Below are 17,072 nucleotides of genomic sequence, written 5' to 3'. Positions count from 1 at the left end.
TGAAGCATGGAGTACCCTGTCATGGCTCAGGGGTTAACGAATCTGACTGGGAGCCATGAGGTTGCGGGTTCGATCCCTGTCCTCGCTCAGTGGGTTAAGGATCTGGCGTTGCCATGAGCTGTGGTGTAGGTCTCGGATGCTGCTCGGATCCCGAGTTGTGCCTCGGATTTGACCCAAAGCCTAAAGCCTCGGAGACTCCATATGCAGTAGGCTCGGCCCTAAAAAGACAAAATAAATAAATAAAAATAAACTGAAACGTGTGCTACATGTTCTTTTCTTGCTTTGTCCTCGGGGAGCAGGGAAAACTCCAGCCAGAATGAGCATCTGTCTGAACAGAGGTTAGGAGCCAAGGCTTCCCACAGTGGTTTCCAAAACCAATTGCACTTAGTGTCACTTTATCTGCAAGAGATTCAAGAGGCTTCCCTATATCTTACCATTTTGTAAGAATAAATTCTACCCGTAGATGGTTGTACACATATTACCATGTACATTACCTAACATGAACCAAATCAAAATGTTGAAAGGATTGATGGAAACAAATATAAATTGAGGTTCTTTAAAAAAAAAAAAGTCAAAGAAATTTAAAACAGATTCAGTCATCAGTCCTGGGGAGTTGGTCCCATGATTCCAAGTGGTTTCCAAGCTTTCTTTAAAAAAACGGTACAGTGGATGGAGTTCCTGTTGTCGCTGGGTGGCAACAAACCCGACTAGTGGCCATGAGGATGTGGGTTCGATTCCTGGCCTCATTCATTGAGTTAAGGATCCACTGAACCTTTGCTGCAAGCTGCGGTGTAGGTTGCAGATGCGGCTCAGATCCAGCATTGCTGTGGCTGCGGCGTAGGCTGGCAGCTGCAGCTCTGATTGGACCCCTAGCCTGGAAACTTCCATATGCCACAGGTGCAGCCCTAAGAAGCAAAAACAAAAAACAAAACCAAAACCATCAAAAAAATGGTGCAGTAAGTGATCTGTGATGAAGAGCGTCTGGTACACCCCTGAGATAGGAGCAGTGAAAGAAATGAGTCCAGGTTGCCTCACGCCAGCAAATGAGTCCTGCGGCTCCAGATTCAATATTTTCAGCCAGAGCAACATTCAGAGATTCAGAAAATGCTGTAACTCAAGCGGCTTAGGAGTAGAACTGACATGTCCTGACAGCTCTGTAGGTGACTGGAAAGCTGCTCTAGTCACATCAGACCCTTGTGTCAAGGATGCATATTAAAGGTTTGAATAAAATTGCTTCATGAAACAGGACAATGGAAAAAAGCAGTATTTCTCTTATATGTTACAACATATAAGTGAGTTGGAAAAGGCTTCGTAAAGCTAAATGAATCAATTAAATACCCTAACTAGGCATTTGCCCTTGTTATCTATATGCTTAGAAGTGAGTGAGCCATAGAAAGACCTTCTCATTGGGAAAATGGGGAATCAATTACCTAGTATTGTATGTTCCCTGCAACATTTGGGGCCGGCAACATTTGATCCCATCTGAAAGATGAGAACCCTGAGGCCGAGGGTATTCATGCGTCTCGCTCCAGGTAGGAAGAGGTGATCTGACCGCAGCGCAGCCTCAGTGGCGATTTCAAATTAGGGCCACGAACCGCCAACTTCTGCTGACGATGGGGAGTCTACTACATGCCTGTAAAACACGTGTATGCAGTAGGCGCTCCGTGAATGCTAGGCTGTCTGCAAGTTTTCTCTGCACCTTGCAGGTGACGTGGGGGTCAGGTCCATCTCCTCCAGCTGCCTGAGTTTCTTCCTCGGCCCGGAGGACGCGGCGCCGGGGATGCTCCGAGCGGCGGGCCAGCCTGGGCCCGCCTCGGGGCCGGGGGTGGGGCGGGCCAGGGCGCGGGGGGCGGCCCTGGAGGAGTCACGTGGCGCGCGGCCGCGGCCGAAGCAGAAGTAGCAGCGCCGGCGTCGGAGGGCGTGCGCGCCAGGGAGTGCCCCGAGCCCGGACGGCGGGCGGCTGCGCGCGGGACCCCGGAGCCGGGACCGGCAGAGGGGGTGTGGCCAGGTGAGTGGTCCGATCGGGAGGGAGCGCACGCGGGCGCCCGGGGACCGGCGTCTGCGGGACCAGCGCGGGGCCGGGGGTGGGGGGTAGCGGCGTCCACCGGAGGACTTGCGCCAGGGCGCAGCGGGCGCGGGCAGGGGTGGGGCGCGCCGTTCGGGGCCCCCGCCCGCTGTGCCCGGGTCCGGGGCGGTGAGGACAGAGGTCCAAGGCTCTGTCGCCGGCCACTTCCTCACTTGGGGCCGGCGTCACTTGGTCGGTCGGTGCCCTGCAGAGACCTAGCTTTGAATGGGAACCCGGAGGAAGCGGCGCGGCTTGCGGTCGGGGGTCGTGCGCGAGCGCTGGCGTCGGCGTCGGCGTTCTAGGCTCCCGGGGCCGCGGGCTTCAGCGTGGGGTCGGACGTGTTTCCTGGTCGCCTCTGTGCCCAGGGCTTTTGAATCCAGGAGGCAGGCCGGCCCCTGGCACTTCCCCGTATTACACACAGGTGGTTGCGGCTGGGTGGGTGGCAAGCGATACCACGAAGGCTCAAGCCCTTCGCCTTGGGATAGAGAAGAGTTTTCGGAGGATTCCTGATTCCTTCTCCCAGCCCACAATTGTATGCAGATGTGTAGGTGTGGGTCTTTGCGTTTTGCTGGTTCTGTTTTGGAATCCCGAAGAGGTCGTTACCTCCATGGCCGAAGAATGCGGGGGAAAGATGTGTCCCATTTGGCTGGGGGGTTGGCGCCTGGATTCCAGAGGGGGCCTAGAAAGGGCGCGTTTAGCACCCGGACCTTGAACTAGAATTAAAAAATACGGAGGGGGTTGACGCTGCACATGGGAAACAGGTAGTCTTGTCAGTCCACTTAATTCGAATTTCAGTTCCAGCTGTGTGGCCTTGGGCAAGTTGAAAAATCTCTGAGCCTCAGTTTCTTCCACTGGATACTGATGCTGGGGATACCTAGGCCTACATTCCAGGGCTGTGTGGAGAATTGGGGCTTACCTGCAAGTCCTTGACCCTCTGGGTAAGGGCCCTAACGTGGGTGCTTGGGCCATTATCCTGAGCTGCAGCCTTGCAGGGATCCCCGGCAGCCCCAAACCCTTACCTCTGTTACACAGGTGTGTGTTTGCCACGTGTGTTCTGGACAGTGCTCACTGCAGGTTTCATTGACGTTGAAATTGCCTAATGATGCTGCAGCCTTCCCTCCCACCTTTGGACCTGGAGCCCGAAACTCCTTTGGCAGAGGCAGATAGGACCCCCATACATAGATAGCCCTTCGGCTGGATGGAGTTGGGGAGAAAACTTTTGAAAACAGTTTTCATGTAGAAAAGAGTAAGAGCAACACAGAGAATCTTATCCATTATGTTATCACTTAAATCCCTCAAACCTCAGGGCAGCCCTTTTACCCTCTCCCACCCTCCAAAAGTAACCACTTCTAGATTTATAAGCAGACAGCCTTTTCAAAAATGTAATTATGTTACATTTGTACTTAGGCGTTTGTAACTGTTTTCATCTGCTGCACGAATTTTTGCAGATCAGATTCTTTATAAATCTTAGTCATTCTTTGCAATAGCTACTGAGCCTTCTTAATGTGCGAGTGCCATCGTTTTAGGGGACCCCCCCCCATTCATGAGCAGTTGATTTGTTTCCTGTTTCTTTTTCCTTTCTATTACAAATGATGTTTCTGTGAACATTTTTGTGCATGTTTCTGCACTTATGATGGATCAAAGCATATGCATGTTTTACATTTTATTAGATGCTCAGAACTTGCTCTAAAAAAAAAAAAAAAGGCCAACTAATGCACATTCCTACCTGCCGTGGCTGACTCTGCCTGATTCCTCTGGTGAAAATATGCAGTGTCCCATTGCTACAGGGCTCGTGTGAGTCTGTGTACGTCGCAGTAGTAACATCCCTTGTGCTGTAGGAGGGGTGGTTGCCTCTCAGAGGTGGAGCCCTGTTGACATGTACCAGAAGGGTTGGGTGGGATTTTACCTGCTGCGCTGTACTGCTCTAACATTTGGGGAGAGCGTTCAAGAGAAGAATCCCCCTGCTTCCTGGTTCTGGGTGCTTGTTATCTCAGTTTATTTCCAAGGACGTGAAAAGTGGAATCTTATTAAATCTCAGCCATGCTTATATTTATTACCATAAGTCATTTTATAAAGTTACCCACGGAGGATGAGAAACAGGAACAAAAAAGGGATTTCAAGGCTTTTTTTTTTTTTTTTTGAAAGCAGAAGCAAAATGGAAATTGGCTAGTGCCTTCCCCTGGGGTCAAGGCCTTGGAGAACGCCTTGCCTTAGTTGCCGAAGCATTCAACTCTGGAAGCCTGAGTTGGGAGCTGGTGGATTTGGGTGGTTGGGACCAAAGACTCGTGATCACGAGGATGTCGTCCCAGTTGTCGGGGAGGGGACTGAGAGACTTGACGTTTATGGTTGAGCCAAGCCCCTGGACTTCTGATCGGGAAGTAACCAGAATCCCGGGAGGTTTAAGTCCAAGGCCCTCCCAGAGTCAGGAAGAACTGAGGACCCTAATGTTTCCCTTTTGGCTGGTTTAATAGGTGGTGTTGTGAGGCGGTGCGTGTTTCCTATTTGTGCCCTGCTGCACAGGGACCTTGAGACCTGAAAGCAGGGAACTTAAGAGGTGCATGGCTGGGGGCAGTCCTTGTGTGAAGAGCTGCGGAGCTGGGACCAGGTGCAAATCCTGGTACTGACACTTCACAGCTCTGTGACCTTGGACAAGTCCTTTGACCTCTCTGCCAAGTTAGTTACTGTCTGGCCAGATTCTGCCCCCGGATTCTGAATTCCAGAGGCAGCAGCCGAAGGAGCCAGGGCAGGGGATTCAGACCAGGGTTATGATGCTGGGGTTGCCCTGTGTCTGCGTGACGTTGATCACGGGAATTCACCTCCCCGCACTTGAGTTTTCACCTCTGACATTTCTCATTGAGGTAAATGAAGCCAGCCAGCTATGGCAGGTGCAGGCACCTGGGGAGGGTCAATCAACAGCTGGTTTTCCAGGATGAGAGTGGCCACAGGCACCTTGTTCATCCCCTGATCTGGATCAGAGGGCGGTGAGGCGGAGGCTCAGGTCAGGCGGAGTTCCCGGCACACCCTGTTAATTGCGCTGCTGGGCCTTGCTTAAGCCTGTTGCTCTGACTAGAACACTGTTCCCTCCTGCTTCACCTTTATTAAAGATTGGACTCAGATTCCCTCTTCCCCGAGAAGCTTCTCCTGAGCACTTAGAATTCCCAGCCTCTCCCCAGACTAAGTTGGGGGCCCCTTCCCGCTGCTCCCGAGGCTCTGCTCCTAAGCGTACCCTACCTGGGAATCGCTAAACTGACTGGTCTGTTTCCAGATGGGCGGAGAGTGGGTGTAATTTACGACTTTATCTCAGCTATCAGTGCACCTGCAGAGATGCCTTCGGCTATGGGTGTGAGGTTGAGCCGGGAGGGGGCAAAGGACAGTGCCTGGGCCTCTTGCCCCACCCCCTCATTTGCATAAAGCCCCCAGCTCTGCACCAGGACTGAGTTGACCCTTGATTAATGCCTTGACCAGGTGCTGGTCAATACTGCCAGAGGCTCAGCTAGCCGCTGGGGGCCATGCCTGTGTTGTGGCTGCGGGGAGTCTCGTCCTTCCAGAACCCCTGGAGGGTGGTATTTTTAGCCCCATTATACGACCTGAGGCGCTGATTTCGAGCACCTCGGCCAACGAGGCTGTGGGGAGGCAGAACCAGTCTGGAGGCACAGACAGCCCTGGCTGGACATCCACAGGGTAAGGACTGTGGGGGCCTAAAGGGATTTGGAGGAGGGAGGAGTTAAGAAGGATACAGGAATGGTGACAGTTGCAGGGAGCTGAAGCTAAAGAGCACTGGCTTTGTATCTTTGTATTAACGACTGATATATATATCATCTGGCTTAATCCTTATAAGAACCTTTGGAGGTTCTTTCATCTCTTATCTCCCCCTTCACAAAGGCAGAATTGTGGTCCTGGATATGTAAGTGACTTGGGTAACAGCTGCATCTGCAGACCTGCTGTCAGGTCCCCTCCGAGTGATGGGCAGTGAGTCTTGGGACGTGTAGGAGGCAGGCTGGAGGGAGTGGTGTGCAGCTCAGGGGCTTAGGGAGCAACAGGGTTTCCACTCATGTTCTTTTTTTTTTTTTTTTTTTTTTTTTTTTTGCCATTTTAAGGCCACTTCTGCGACACATGGAGGTTCCCAGGCTAGGGGTCCAATTGGAGCTGTAGCCGCCGGCCTACACCAGAGCCACAGCGACGCGGGATCTGAGCCACATCTGCGACCTACATCACAGCTCACAGCAACGCCAGATCCTTAACCCTCTGAGCAGGCCAGGGATCGAACCCACAACCTCATGGTTCCTAGTCTGATTTGTTAACCACTGAGCCACGACAGGAACTCCTCCACTCATGTTCTTTTTAAAAAAATTTTTTGGGAATTGCCGTCATGGCTCAGCGGGAAGGAACCCCTACTAACATCCATGAGGATGCTCGTTCGATCTCTGGCCTCGCTTAGGGGGCTAAGGATCCAGTCTTGCCGTAAACTGTAGTGTAAATTGCAGATGCAGCTTGGATCCTGCATAGCTGTGGCTGTGGTGTAGGCCAGCAGCTGCAGCTTCAATTCGACCCCTAGCCTAGGAACCTAAAAAAATGGTTTTTTAATTTTATTATTATTTAAAAAGCAAATTGTATTAGAGTATAGGTGACTTACAATGCTGTGTTAGTTGCAGGTGTATAGCAAAGTGCACCTTAAGCATCCTCCCGGCTCTGGGTCTCAGAGCTGCCTGCAGGGGCTGGGTGGGAGCAGGGCCATTAGAATGGCCCCAAGTGGATGGTCCTGGGAGGAACCAGTGAAGCGGTGAGACTGGTTGGATTCTGCCTTTGTTTGTGGATCGGAGGCAGGTGTGAGAGAAGCCATGCAAGGAAGGCCCAGAGGTTTGGGACCCAGATCCTCCCTGGGAAACGTCACCTGTGGGGGAGGGGGAGGGGAGGGGACCAAGAACACCTCCTGGAGGCTGAGCTGCCCGCCAGGTGCTTCACCTGTGGCTTCCTAACTGTGCTGACACTGCCCTTTTAGAAAGGATGAAACTGGGGCTCAGAGAGGTCACGCAGCCTGCCCAGGGCCACACAGCCTCCAGGAACCCACACCACGATTGACCACGAGGCTCCTGGGCCCTTGTTTTCTGCCCTTTGTGCCCCATTTCAATGCACAAGTTTCCCCAGACACATTCTCAAGGTTTTTCTCCTGTTCCCGACTTCGCTCAGGAGGTAAAGGGATGGATAGAAGTCTCGAGGCAGGATGCGATGAGGAGGCTGGTGTTGCAGGCAGGGGCGGGAGCCAGGCTGGGCTGCTTTGGCTATTCAAATCTAACAAGCCTGGGGAGGGAGGAGGTGGCGGCCAGGCTGGGGTGATTTGGTTATTCAAAGCCGGGATAACGGTTGGGTCAGTGAGGTCAAGGCCTCCTCCCCCACCTCCCCTTCCATTTAAACCTCTGTGTGTCCTGCTCTCTGAGCGGCCCGCCAGTCCCTGCCTCTAGAACCTTCTCGCCAAACTCATCCCGATGGGCATGAGGCAGGCTTTTGGCTTTTGAAAGGCCAAGCCCTGCTAACCCAGTCCTGCTTGGTGACCTGAAACCGGTGCCCGCCTTTGTTCTGCCCCTGCAGCCTCCGAGTTAGCGCATCCCTCGCCTGCCCCCGGGGCGGCCGACCATGAGCGCCATGATCAGCGTGGACGCCCTCCCCGAGTACGAGAAGAGTCAGATCAAGAGGGCCCTGGAGCTGGGCACGGTCATGACCGTTTTCAGCTTCCGCAAGTCCACCCCGGAGCGGAGGACCGTCCAGGTGATCATGGAGACGCGGCAGGTGGCCTGGAGCAAGACGGCGGACAAGATCGAGGGCTTCCGTGAGTACCTGCGAGTGGCAGGGTGGCCGGGCCCCTTCTCCACCTCCAGCCTTTGCTTGTCCCGGCGGGTGCTGTGGGCTTGATGGCTTCTTCGGAAAGTGAGAGTGAGACCACTTTGTCTGGGTGGCTGATGGAGTTTGGAGCAGGTGCAGGAAGTTCAGCCAGAAAGCCCTGGTGAAGGACCAGGCCCGCGTGGGCCAACGTGGAAGTGGCATCCGGGCTTCCTGTCTGACAGCATCAGGGACCCTTTCGTTGCCGTTGATGGTCAAGGCGTCTGCCCTCTTGAGGGCCGACTGGCCTGAGCCTGTGGATGCTCATAGCCTGGCAGCCAAATGCTTTGTTGAGTTTTACTGCCAGCAGAAAAGCGAGAGGCCTGCCCTGGAGCTTCATGTCGGTAGAGCACATCACTGAATGTTGTCTGTGGCTCTCCATTGAAGCTCTGGTCCAGTGGCGGCATCTTTTCCCATCTCCCTCAGGTTGGGCAGTTGGCCCCAGTTCCTAAAGCTCCTACGACTGTTTATAAGAGTCAGGAGACTAGGAGACTTCCGCAGTGTTCAGTGCTTTTACTGTGAATTTTTTATTGACTACTTTTTAAGTGAGAAATTAAAATGTCCCCTGGGGGAAAAATCAAACAATTCATAAATGAGTGTCCTTCTTCCCCAGCCCCACCCTGTGCTCGCTGGGCAAGCTCATCACCAAGTTCCTTAGTCTTCCAGAAGTAGTTTGTGCTTATGCTGCATGTGTGTTGTGTTTGTCACACAAATGGGTGCCTACTCCATGGCCTTCTGCACTTTGATGACGTCTTTGAATGTAACAGTGACGTCAGAAGTGGTTTCTTAGCATCATGGTGAGGCATCTTATTCTTTCGTGGCCTCTTGGCGTTCTGGTGACAGTGTAACTATTGAACCCCTGGAGATGGACCTTTTGGGTTCTTCCCATCTTTTGGAATTAGCTGCAGCCACTAGACGTGCATTCTTTTTTTTTTTTTTTTGTGGTGACAGCTTTATTGAGAGAGAATTCGCGTATGCTACCATTCACCCAGTTCAGATGAACAGTGGATTATATTCACAGGCAGGTGCATTGCCTCCCAAAGGAACCCTGGGCCCGTCACCCTCTGTTTCTCATCCCCGTCCCTGCCCTGAGCAACCAGTGATCTCCTCTGTGTCTCTCTGGATTCCCTGTTCTAGACATTCCCTTGAAGTGGGTCCTCTCATGGGTGCCCTTTTGGGACCGGCTTCGTTTATTCAGTGTTTTTAAGGTTCACCCCCGTTGGGGTGTGTCTCAGCACTTTCCTTCCTTTAGGTGGCTCCATATACCATTATATATTCCACAATTTCTTTATCCATTCATTTGTCGATGGATGCTTTTTGGCTGTTAGGAATCATGCTGCTCTGAGCTTTCATGGACGATTTTTTTATCTGGCTGTACGTTTCCACCTCTCTTGGGTGTAGGCCAGCGAGTGTAATTGCTCTTAGGTCAGTCCGGTGACCTGTGTGGAACCGCTGGAGGAGCTGCCAGACTGTTTTCCGAGTGGCCGCACCATTTCACGTTCCCAGCAGCTGTGTGCGAAGGTTATCCTTGCAGTGTTTTTTTTTTTTATGCACACGTATTGGGTTTATCTGAAAGATAACTTCCTCTATGGGTTACTTCTGAGTTCAAGGGTGCAGGGTATTTTGACTTTGAAGGACAGTTTGACCACACCCCACGGAGGCCCACCCCCTCGTCCACGCTGCCGTGGGGTTCTCAACTGGGCCATTCACAGGGGGCCTCTTTTATCTCGAGTGAGATTCAGCAGCTTTCTGAAAGCTTTCTCCTGGCTTTGGAGACGAGCATGTCTCGGATGGCATAGAGCCAGGAGCCCTGCCTTGAAAGTGCCCCCGTGTGGAGGCAGCCCGCTTCCCTCCCATTTTTGTTTGCATTGGCCACACTCGAGCTCCCAGGCGGCCCAGGAACCTGTTGCAGCTGCGGCGGCGGCGGCGGCGGGGGTGGGGGCCTGCCGGGGGGTGGAACATGCACCTATAATGAATGACTGAGGGTGGATGACTGGTCCCTTCTCTTCTTGGCCTGTGGGTCCCAAGCCTGGCTGAACATCAGAGACACCTGGCAGGGGAGTTCCCTATGGTCTAGTGGTTAGGACTTGGCGCTTTCATCGCTGTGGTCCAGGTTCAGTCCCTGGTGTGGGAACAGAGATCCTGCATCAAGCCAGTGCACCCCTGGGGAGCATTTAAGGCACAGGCTACTAGAACTTTCTCCTAAAAGTTGTGATGGACAGGAGACAGGATTTTGGCTCCTGCCATCCACACCCTCTAGTTCCCACTCATTAACTAAAAGCAATTCTTCCTTCTCCTTGGGGGATGACTATTATTCGCTAGAGGGATTGGGATCCAGTATTTTAACATGCTCCCAGGTGATGCTGGGAGCTAGCCAGGTTTGGTGGGTACTGCTCCAGAAGCTCTCTCCATCAGTCCATCCTTCCTTCCATCCATCCATTCTTCCATCACTGCACCCCTCCTTCCTCCCGTGAATCCCCCCTTCCCTCCCTCCCTCCGTCCCTTCTTCCCTGCATCCTTCCATCTGTATTTGAATGCCTCCTCTGACAGGTGCTACTCTGGGTACTGGAGATGGAGTGGTAATTAAATTAGTCCCCAGTCGTCGGGGAGCCTGCATCGTTTGATTAGGTTCAGGCCTGGAGCTTGATTTTGGGCGCCGTTTGATGAGCTTTGCTATGGGACTGCATGCACGTTCCATCCGTGTCCTGAGATCTAATCTCTTTCTGTAGAGTGGGAATCATATTGGTGTCCTCCCACAGGGAATGAGTAAATGAGTCGATCCGTCGGAGGGCCGAACACGGTGTGTAGCACAGGGTGAGCCCAGGACCCGTGGGAGGGGCCCTGGTTTGTTTTTCGCATCGTTGTTGCTGATGGGTGGTGTCCAGCTTGTCTGGGGCAGCCTAGGTGTTGGGTCTTTTTATTGAGAGCAGTAGGGATCCACGGGAGGGTTTTCAGAAGAGGGTTGGCGTGACCCTGTTGTCATTCTTGAACAGGCGCTGGCAGGCCTGTGGCAGGCGGCTGTGTTGATGCTATTTGCAAAGTGACTGAAAACCGATAAAGAGCCTAGAAACCACTTAGAACAGCCCTTCGGGGCCGCGATGGGGACTCTCAGCGCGGTGTTTCCCGCCTCCTGGTGTCGTGTTGGTGTCCTGGGGGGGCTCCCAGCTGTAGTGTTGCTTTGGGGGTTCTCGTTGGCAGGAGGCTGCGGGTTACCATGAGGTGTGCAAGGGCGGACAGGCAGGACGGATCACGGATGTGTGGTTCTGGGGTGATGGGCAAGTGGCCTGTGACCACTGTGTCACCTCCCCCCTGCCCACCGTGCAGGCTGTGGTGAAGGTAGATACCCGTGGGTCTCATTGTCCAAAGCAGTGAATGGTTCTCAGCTGGGCAATCCCATCGGCACCCCGTCGGGCATTTGGCAGTGCCTGCATCCAGTGTTAGTTGTGATTATTTGGGGTGGGGGTTGCTTCTGGCATCTGGTGGGTTGAGGCCAAGGGTGCTGCTAAACATCTTTCAAAGCACAGGCCACTCCCCTACTCCCCCCACCAGTGATCCAATGTGAAATATCACCCATGTCAGGGAGGAGAACCCCTGGTCCAAAGTCATGGGTTTGCTTTGCTTAGGACCATGTCCCTGGTACCCGAGGGCTTCTCTTTGGCCCCTGTCATGAGAAGAGCTATTTCATGTGTTCAGCCCATATTTGCCTTCGTATTGGGAGCTAGATTCTGCTGAAGGAGAGGAGGAGGGATGCAGTCCCTGCCCTGGAGGGGGACAGGTGCAGCAGCGGGATTGTGTGCCAGGTACCAACATGCAGGTCTGTGCTGGGTACCGGATGAGGGAGGAAGGCCTGTCCATCTGAATGGGGGGGGGGTCTCAGGGATCCAGGGAGACCGTGTAGCAGAGAAGCCACGTGAGTGGAGAGTTGATAGAGGGGCTTGCCCGGTGACTAGGAGGACAGCTGCCCTGATAGGGGGGTCAGGAGGTGCTATTGTCTGCACCCGAGTTGATTGTTGGGCAGGGCTCAGCAGGGTGATTCTTCTGCTCTTTGTGGCCTAGACAGAGGTGGTACTCAACTGGCATGTCACCTGGTCTGAAATGTTCCAGAATCTTGCTTCCAACCTCTGGTGCCATGGTCGCAATGGCTGGAAGCCTGTGCTCAGTGGAAATGCTGGCTGAGCACCTACCGCTTGGTGGTCCTAGGGTAGTCGGACTTCTTACACGGTGCCTGATGTCCCTCCAGGGTGCGTGTTCTGAGAGTGGCCTGCAGAAGCTGCAGGGCTTCTTATGACTTAGCCTGAGAAGTCCAGAAAGTCACCTGCGCCAGCCCAGGCTCAAAGAATGGGACTCTCCTCTTGGAGAGGACGTGGCATGCATGTCCAGGGCGGGAAGGAGTTGACAGTGGCCACCTTGGAGCCAGGTGACCAGGCCACACCTGGGCTCTGGATCCAGGCTTGAGGCTCCAATCCTTGCTGTGCCACCTCCATGGTGCTGTGTGATCTGAGGCACATTGCTTGACCTCTCTGTGCCTCACTTTCCTTCTTGGTCAAGTGAGATGATAATAGTTCTTATCAGTAAGAGTGAGCATCACATAGACTTGATGTACTTTCTGCATGTACATATTTTGTATGTATATAAAATGTACTTATTTTAATGGGCGGGAGTCCTAAGGCCTTGCTTCTGATAAAGAAGATGAACTTCAGGCAGCCGCCCACCTCTTGGCTGCCCCTCTCTGTCCTTTGCTTTCCAGGGCTGATGGACAGGTGCCCTGGAGTCCTTCCTGCAGGGGCGGCCCTGAGAGGCTCTGGGGGTCGGGAGGTGCTGCCTCTGTCACTTTTCTTTCCTTCCAGGGGCTCCAGCTAGAAAGGCGCCTGCTCAGGGGCCTTTCTGGGTTGAACTTTGCGGGTCCTCTTGAATCTTGTCCATTTGGGAGGGCGACCTGTTGCTGGGGTCAGGATGGGGCTGCTCTGTGATGCGCTGCCTTTGAGGGCTTGGACCACGTCCATCTTGACTGAACGGGCTTTTATCCTCAAGCCTTCACTCTTGCTTACACACCTTTGCTCCATTTGATTTTTTTTTTTTTTTTGGTAAGTTGTGGCTGCTCATGAGTGAGGGCTTCTCAAAAATAAGGCCTGTTCTGTTTCCCTGATATAAGTTCTAATACCTGATGATGGTGGTGGTGCTGATGGTGCTGGTGGTGCTGATGGTGCTGATGCTGGTGATGGTGGTGGTGCTGATGGTGCTGGTGGTGCTGATGGTGCTGATGCTGGTGATGGTGGTGGTGCTGGCGATGGTGTGACAGTGGTGCTGATGGTGATGGTGGTGCTGGTGGTGATGGTGGTGCTGGCGATGGTGGTGACAGTGGTGCTGATGGTGATGGTGGTGCTGGTGGTGATGATGGTGCTGGTGGTGCTGATGGTGGTGGTGCTGGCGATGGTGATGGTGCTGGTGGTGCTGATGGTGATGGTGCTGGCGATGGTGGTGACGGTGGTGCTGGTGATGGTGATGGTGGTGCTGATGGCGTGGATGGCAGTGAGAGACTTCTGTGTGTGTCTGTGTGCTAGTCCCTGTGTAAGTTCCTGCGTGGAACCACTCTTTCAATCCTCCCAGTGAAGCAGGAATTCCCCCCACTTTATTTACAAGGAAACTAAGTCCTAGGGAGACTAGGTGACATGCCCGAGGTGACAGTGCCAGGAGGGGGCAGAACTACAGTTTGCACTCGTTCAGTCTGCCTTCAGAATCTCAAATCTTCTGCCCTGTGGTGCTTTTTCCTCTTGCTTGATCCCAGAGATGTTTGAGTCTGTATGGGACAGAGAAGCACCCTGCTGGGGACCCAAGAATGACCGCTTCCTTCACGCTTTGCTGTAATGGGAGGGAAGGCTCCCCGCTCCTGATTCGTGCCTCCGGAGGACAGGCTCTGCCTGTGGCTGAGATGTCGGGGGAAGGAGGCGCGTGGTGAACAGGGCCGTGCAGGTGCCCAGAGGAAAGACAGAAAAAGCCAGACCATTTAGTCATCTTGGATGGTGAGGGACGCGGGGCCCGTGACAGCGTAACCAGTGAAGAGCACTATTTTAGGAGGTCAAGGATGCCTCTCTGTGGAGGTGACTCTGGAGCTGAGACTTGGAAGGTGATGAGGGAGCCATGGGAAGCTGTAGGGGGAGAGCGTTCCGGGCAGACGGCACAGCGGTAAAGTTTCCGTTTGAGCTGCAGTCGACCAGCTGCAGCGCCAAGTGCTTTCTCGATGGGATGCTCGGGTCCTCACTGCAGCCGTGATCCGGGAGGACTGCGGGCGGGGGCTCTTCTCTCTGGTGGCACCGCTGTACCCTCAGGCATCTGAAGCCACTGCAGGATCCTCCGTGTCCAGCCAGCATGGGGGGAAGAGGAGGAGTGGAGGCTGGCTTAGGAGGATTTATGGGCGAGGCCTGGAACCTTCCACCTTCCACTGACCAGAACTCGGCATGTGACTGGCTGCGAAGGATGCTGGGAATGTGGCCCAATGGTGTGCCAGGGAGCATGGGAAGTGGGCTTGGCGGGCACCCCCCAGGGCCCCTAATTTCGGAGGATGCGGAGGTGAAGGTAGGAGCCCCGCAGAGCTCTAATGGGGTGACTGTAGGGAGTTAGGAGTTCCTGTAGGAATTGGGGCAAGGGAACAGCCTTAGCACTGGGCCTCCTGGAGGAGAGATGGTGGCGCTGAGGACTGTCTCATCCCGTCTGAGACGAGAGCCACTGGTGGTGGCATCTCTCCAGAGATGGGCCTCTTTGGCCCCCCAGGTTTTCTTTTCTCTTTTCTTTCTCTTTCTTTCCTTTTTTTTGTCTTTTTAGGGCCGCACCCATGGCATATGGAGGTTCCCAGGCTAGGGGTCGAAACAGAGCTGTAGCTGCCGGCCTATGCCTCAGCCACAGCAACATGGGACTTGAGCTGTGTCTGCGACCTACACCACAGCTCACGGTCATGGCAACCCTGGATCCTTAACCCACTGAGTAAGGCCAAGGATTGAACCTGCGTCCTCATGGCTACTAGTTGGGTTTGTAACTGCTGAGCCCCAGTGGGAACTCCCACCCTTCCTTTTCCTTGTAGCCCAAACTAGACCCTCCCCAGCAAAGCTCCCCACCTTGACTCTGTGTAGCTCCATTGACAAAAGGCATTGGTTTCCTAGTGTCCCAAGGATGGAAGCCCAAGAGAGGCCTCTCATTGGCCAGGTCTTTTGAGCCAGTGCAGGGGTATTGGCTGCCTTTGCGATCAGTGTCATTGAGTCACCTTGGGAGTGGAGGGGGGTTTAGGTGGGTCTCCTGACAGAGAACATGATCTGGCTTCTTCAGGGCGTCTGGGCAGAGGTGGGTCCCTGTTACGGGTTGAATTGTGTCTCCCAAACTCGTATGTTGAAGCCCTCATCCCCAGGTCCTCAGAATGTGACTTTATTTGGAAATAGGATCATTGCACATGTAATTGTTAAGGTGAAGTCACCTTGGCACAAACGGGCCCCTAATCCCTGCAGGTAGTGTCTTTATAAGAAGAGGGAACAAACACACAGGGAGAAGGCTGTGCATGATGGACTCAGAGGTCGGAGTGGTGAGTGATGCCTCTGTCTGTCGGGGAACATTCAGGTTTGCTGGCACCGTCGGAAGCGGGAACGGAATCAGGGAACCTCCTCTTCTCACAGCTGCAGAAAGAACCAACCCTGCAACACCTTGATCTTGGACCTCAGCCTCCAGAGCTGTGAGACAATGCATTTCTATTGTTGAAGGCACCCAGTTGAGGCTATTTGTTACAGCAGCCCTAGCTGCTAATACATCCTACATCCTTTTTTTTTTTTTTTTTTTTTTTTTTTTTTTTTTTTTTATGCTTTTTAGGGCTGTGCCTGTGGTATATGGAGGTTCCCCTGGCTAGGGGTCCAATCGGAGCTACAGCTGCTGGCCACAGCCACAGCCGCATCAGATCTGAGCCACGTCTGCGACCTACACCACAGCTCATGGCAATGCCAGATCCTTAACCCACTGAGCAAGGCCAGGGATCAAACCCACAACCTCATGGCTGGTAGTTGGATTCATTTCCACTGCGTCACAGCCTCCCCTTTGGAGGACCCTGAGTGTGTCTGGTTAGTTGTGGTACAATTTCTCCACGTTCCTTTTTAAAAGGGGCCTGAGGGCCATGGGTGAGCCTGACAGTGGATGGACTCCTGGGGCCACAGGTATTACGGACAAGTGCAGTTGCTCATGAAGGAATTTAAGAGCCCTTACTTTATTTGTGTGTCAGCTTCTTTCCTGGCCACATTGGTCTCAGTTCAGCGGGCGTAAGGCCGTGTTGTGCTCTGGTTCAGCCTGCGGACTGGCGAAAGCCTGCTTGGGTTTGAATCCTGACTCTGTGGCTTCCTCGCTGTGTGACCTTGGGCAAGAGACTTACCTCTTGACGCCTCTGTTCCCTCAGCTGTAACATGGGGAGCACAGTCGTACCCACCTCGCAGGGTCTTTAGGACCATCAGATGGGCTCCTAAAGGTCAGTCACGTAGAAAGGCAGGGACGCGCCCCCTAAGGCTTGCGCGTGCTGGCCTGACCCACGCTCCGTTCCCGTCACCTCCACCTCTTGGATTCCCTGCTCTGAGTAGCCGAGCCTCCCCTTTGGAGGACCCCGAGCGTGTCTGGTTGGTTGTGGAGCGGTTTCTCTGCTCCCATGGCTGCGGGTGTGGATGGGGTCTCTTTTGGTCTGGCCTTTGGGGATCTAGGTGTCCCAGGCCAGGACTCCGTCCGGCTGAGGAGGAGAGAAGGGGAGGGAGACAGCTGGGGTGTGGACCCATCGGATCTGAGAAGCCAGGCGACTGGCGCATGAGCGCCACGGCCTGGGAAGTCGGGGTTCCTCCTCCGTGTAATCAGAGGTTCCTGAACCGCGGGTGAGCGTGGACGTGGGTTGCATCTCTTATGCATGTCTGCCTCGGGCAGGGGCTGCTAAAAGGCATGCCCTGGTTCCTCCTTTAGGAAGGAAAACAGTGCCCCCGCCCCAGCCCATCTTAGATGTCAGCCTGCCTTTCCGTGTAGCAGACTGGCAAAGTGACAGGGCTTGTTTGATCCTGGAAGAGATCTAGGTACTGTACCCCTTGGAGTTGGAGCCCAAAATCCTGCCCCCCGGGCTTGTCTAATGCTG

At 53.8% G+C, this 17,072-nt stretch overlaps 1 protein-coding gene across 3 annotated transcripts in view; it reads left to right on the top strand.

Annotated features, from left to right (window-relative positions):
- Window positions 1,893–17,072, top strand: part of PLCG2 (phospholipase C gamma 2) — a 169,947-nt gene continuing 154,767 nt past the window's right edge. The window contains exons 1-2 of one of the 3 annotated variants that reach the window (XM_021093743.1): window positions 1,893–2,008; window positions 7,652–7,889. In XM_021093743.1, the coding sequence (XP_020949402.1) occupies window positions 7,697–7,889 (193 nt within the window). In that variant the 5' untranslated portion in view covers window positions 1,893–2,008; window positions 7,652–7,696. Of the gene's footprint in view, window positions 2,009–5,109; window positions 5,747–7,651; window positions 7,890–17,072 lie in introns of those variants that run through there. The other 2 variants (XM_021093745.1, XM_021093744.1) reach the window with 2 other exon arrangements.

Source organism: Sus scrofa, chromosome 6 (genome assembly GCF_000003025.6).
Source record: "Sus scrofa isolate TJ Tabasco breed Duroc chromosome 6, Sscrofa11.1, whole genome shotgun sequence".
Taxonomy (NCBI): Eukaryota; Metazoa; Chordata; class Mammalia; order Artiodactyla; family Suidae; genus Sus; species Sus scrofa.
Note: the sequence above shows the minus strand (reverse complement) of the source record. Positions and strands in the feature narration are given on the sequence as shown.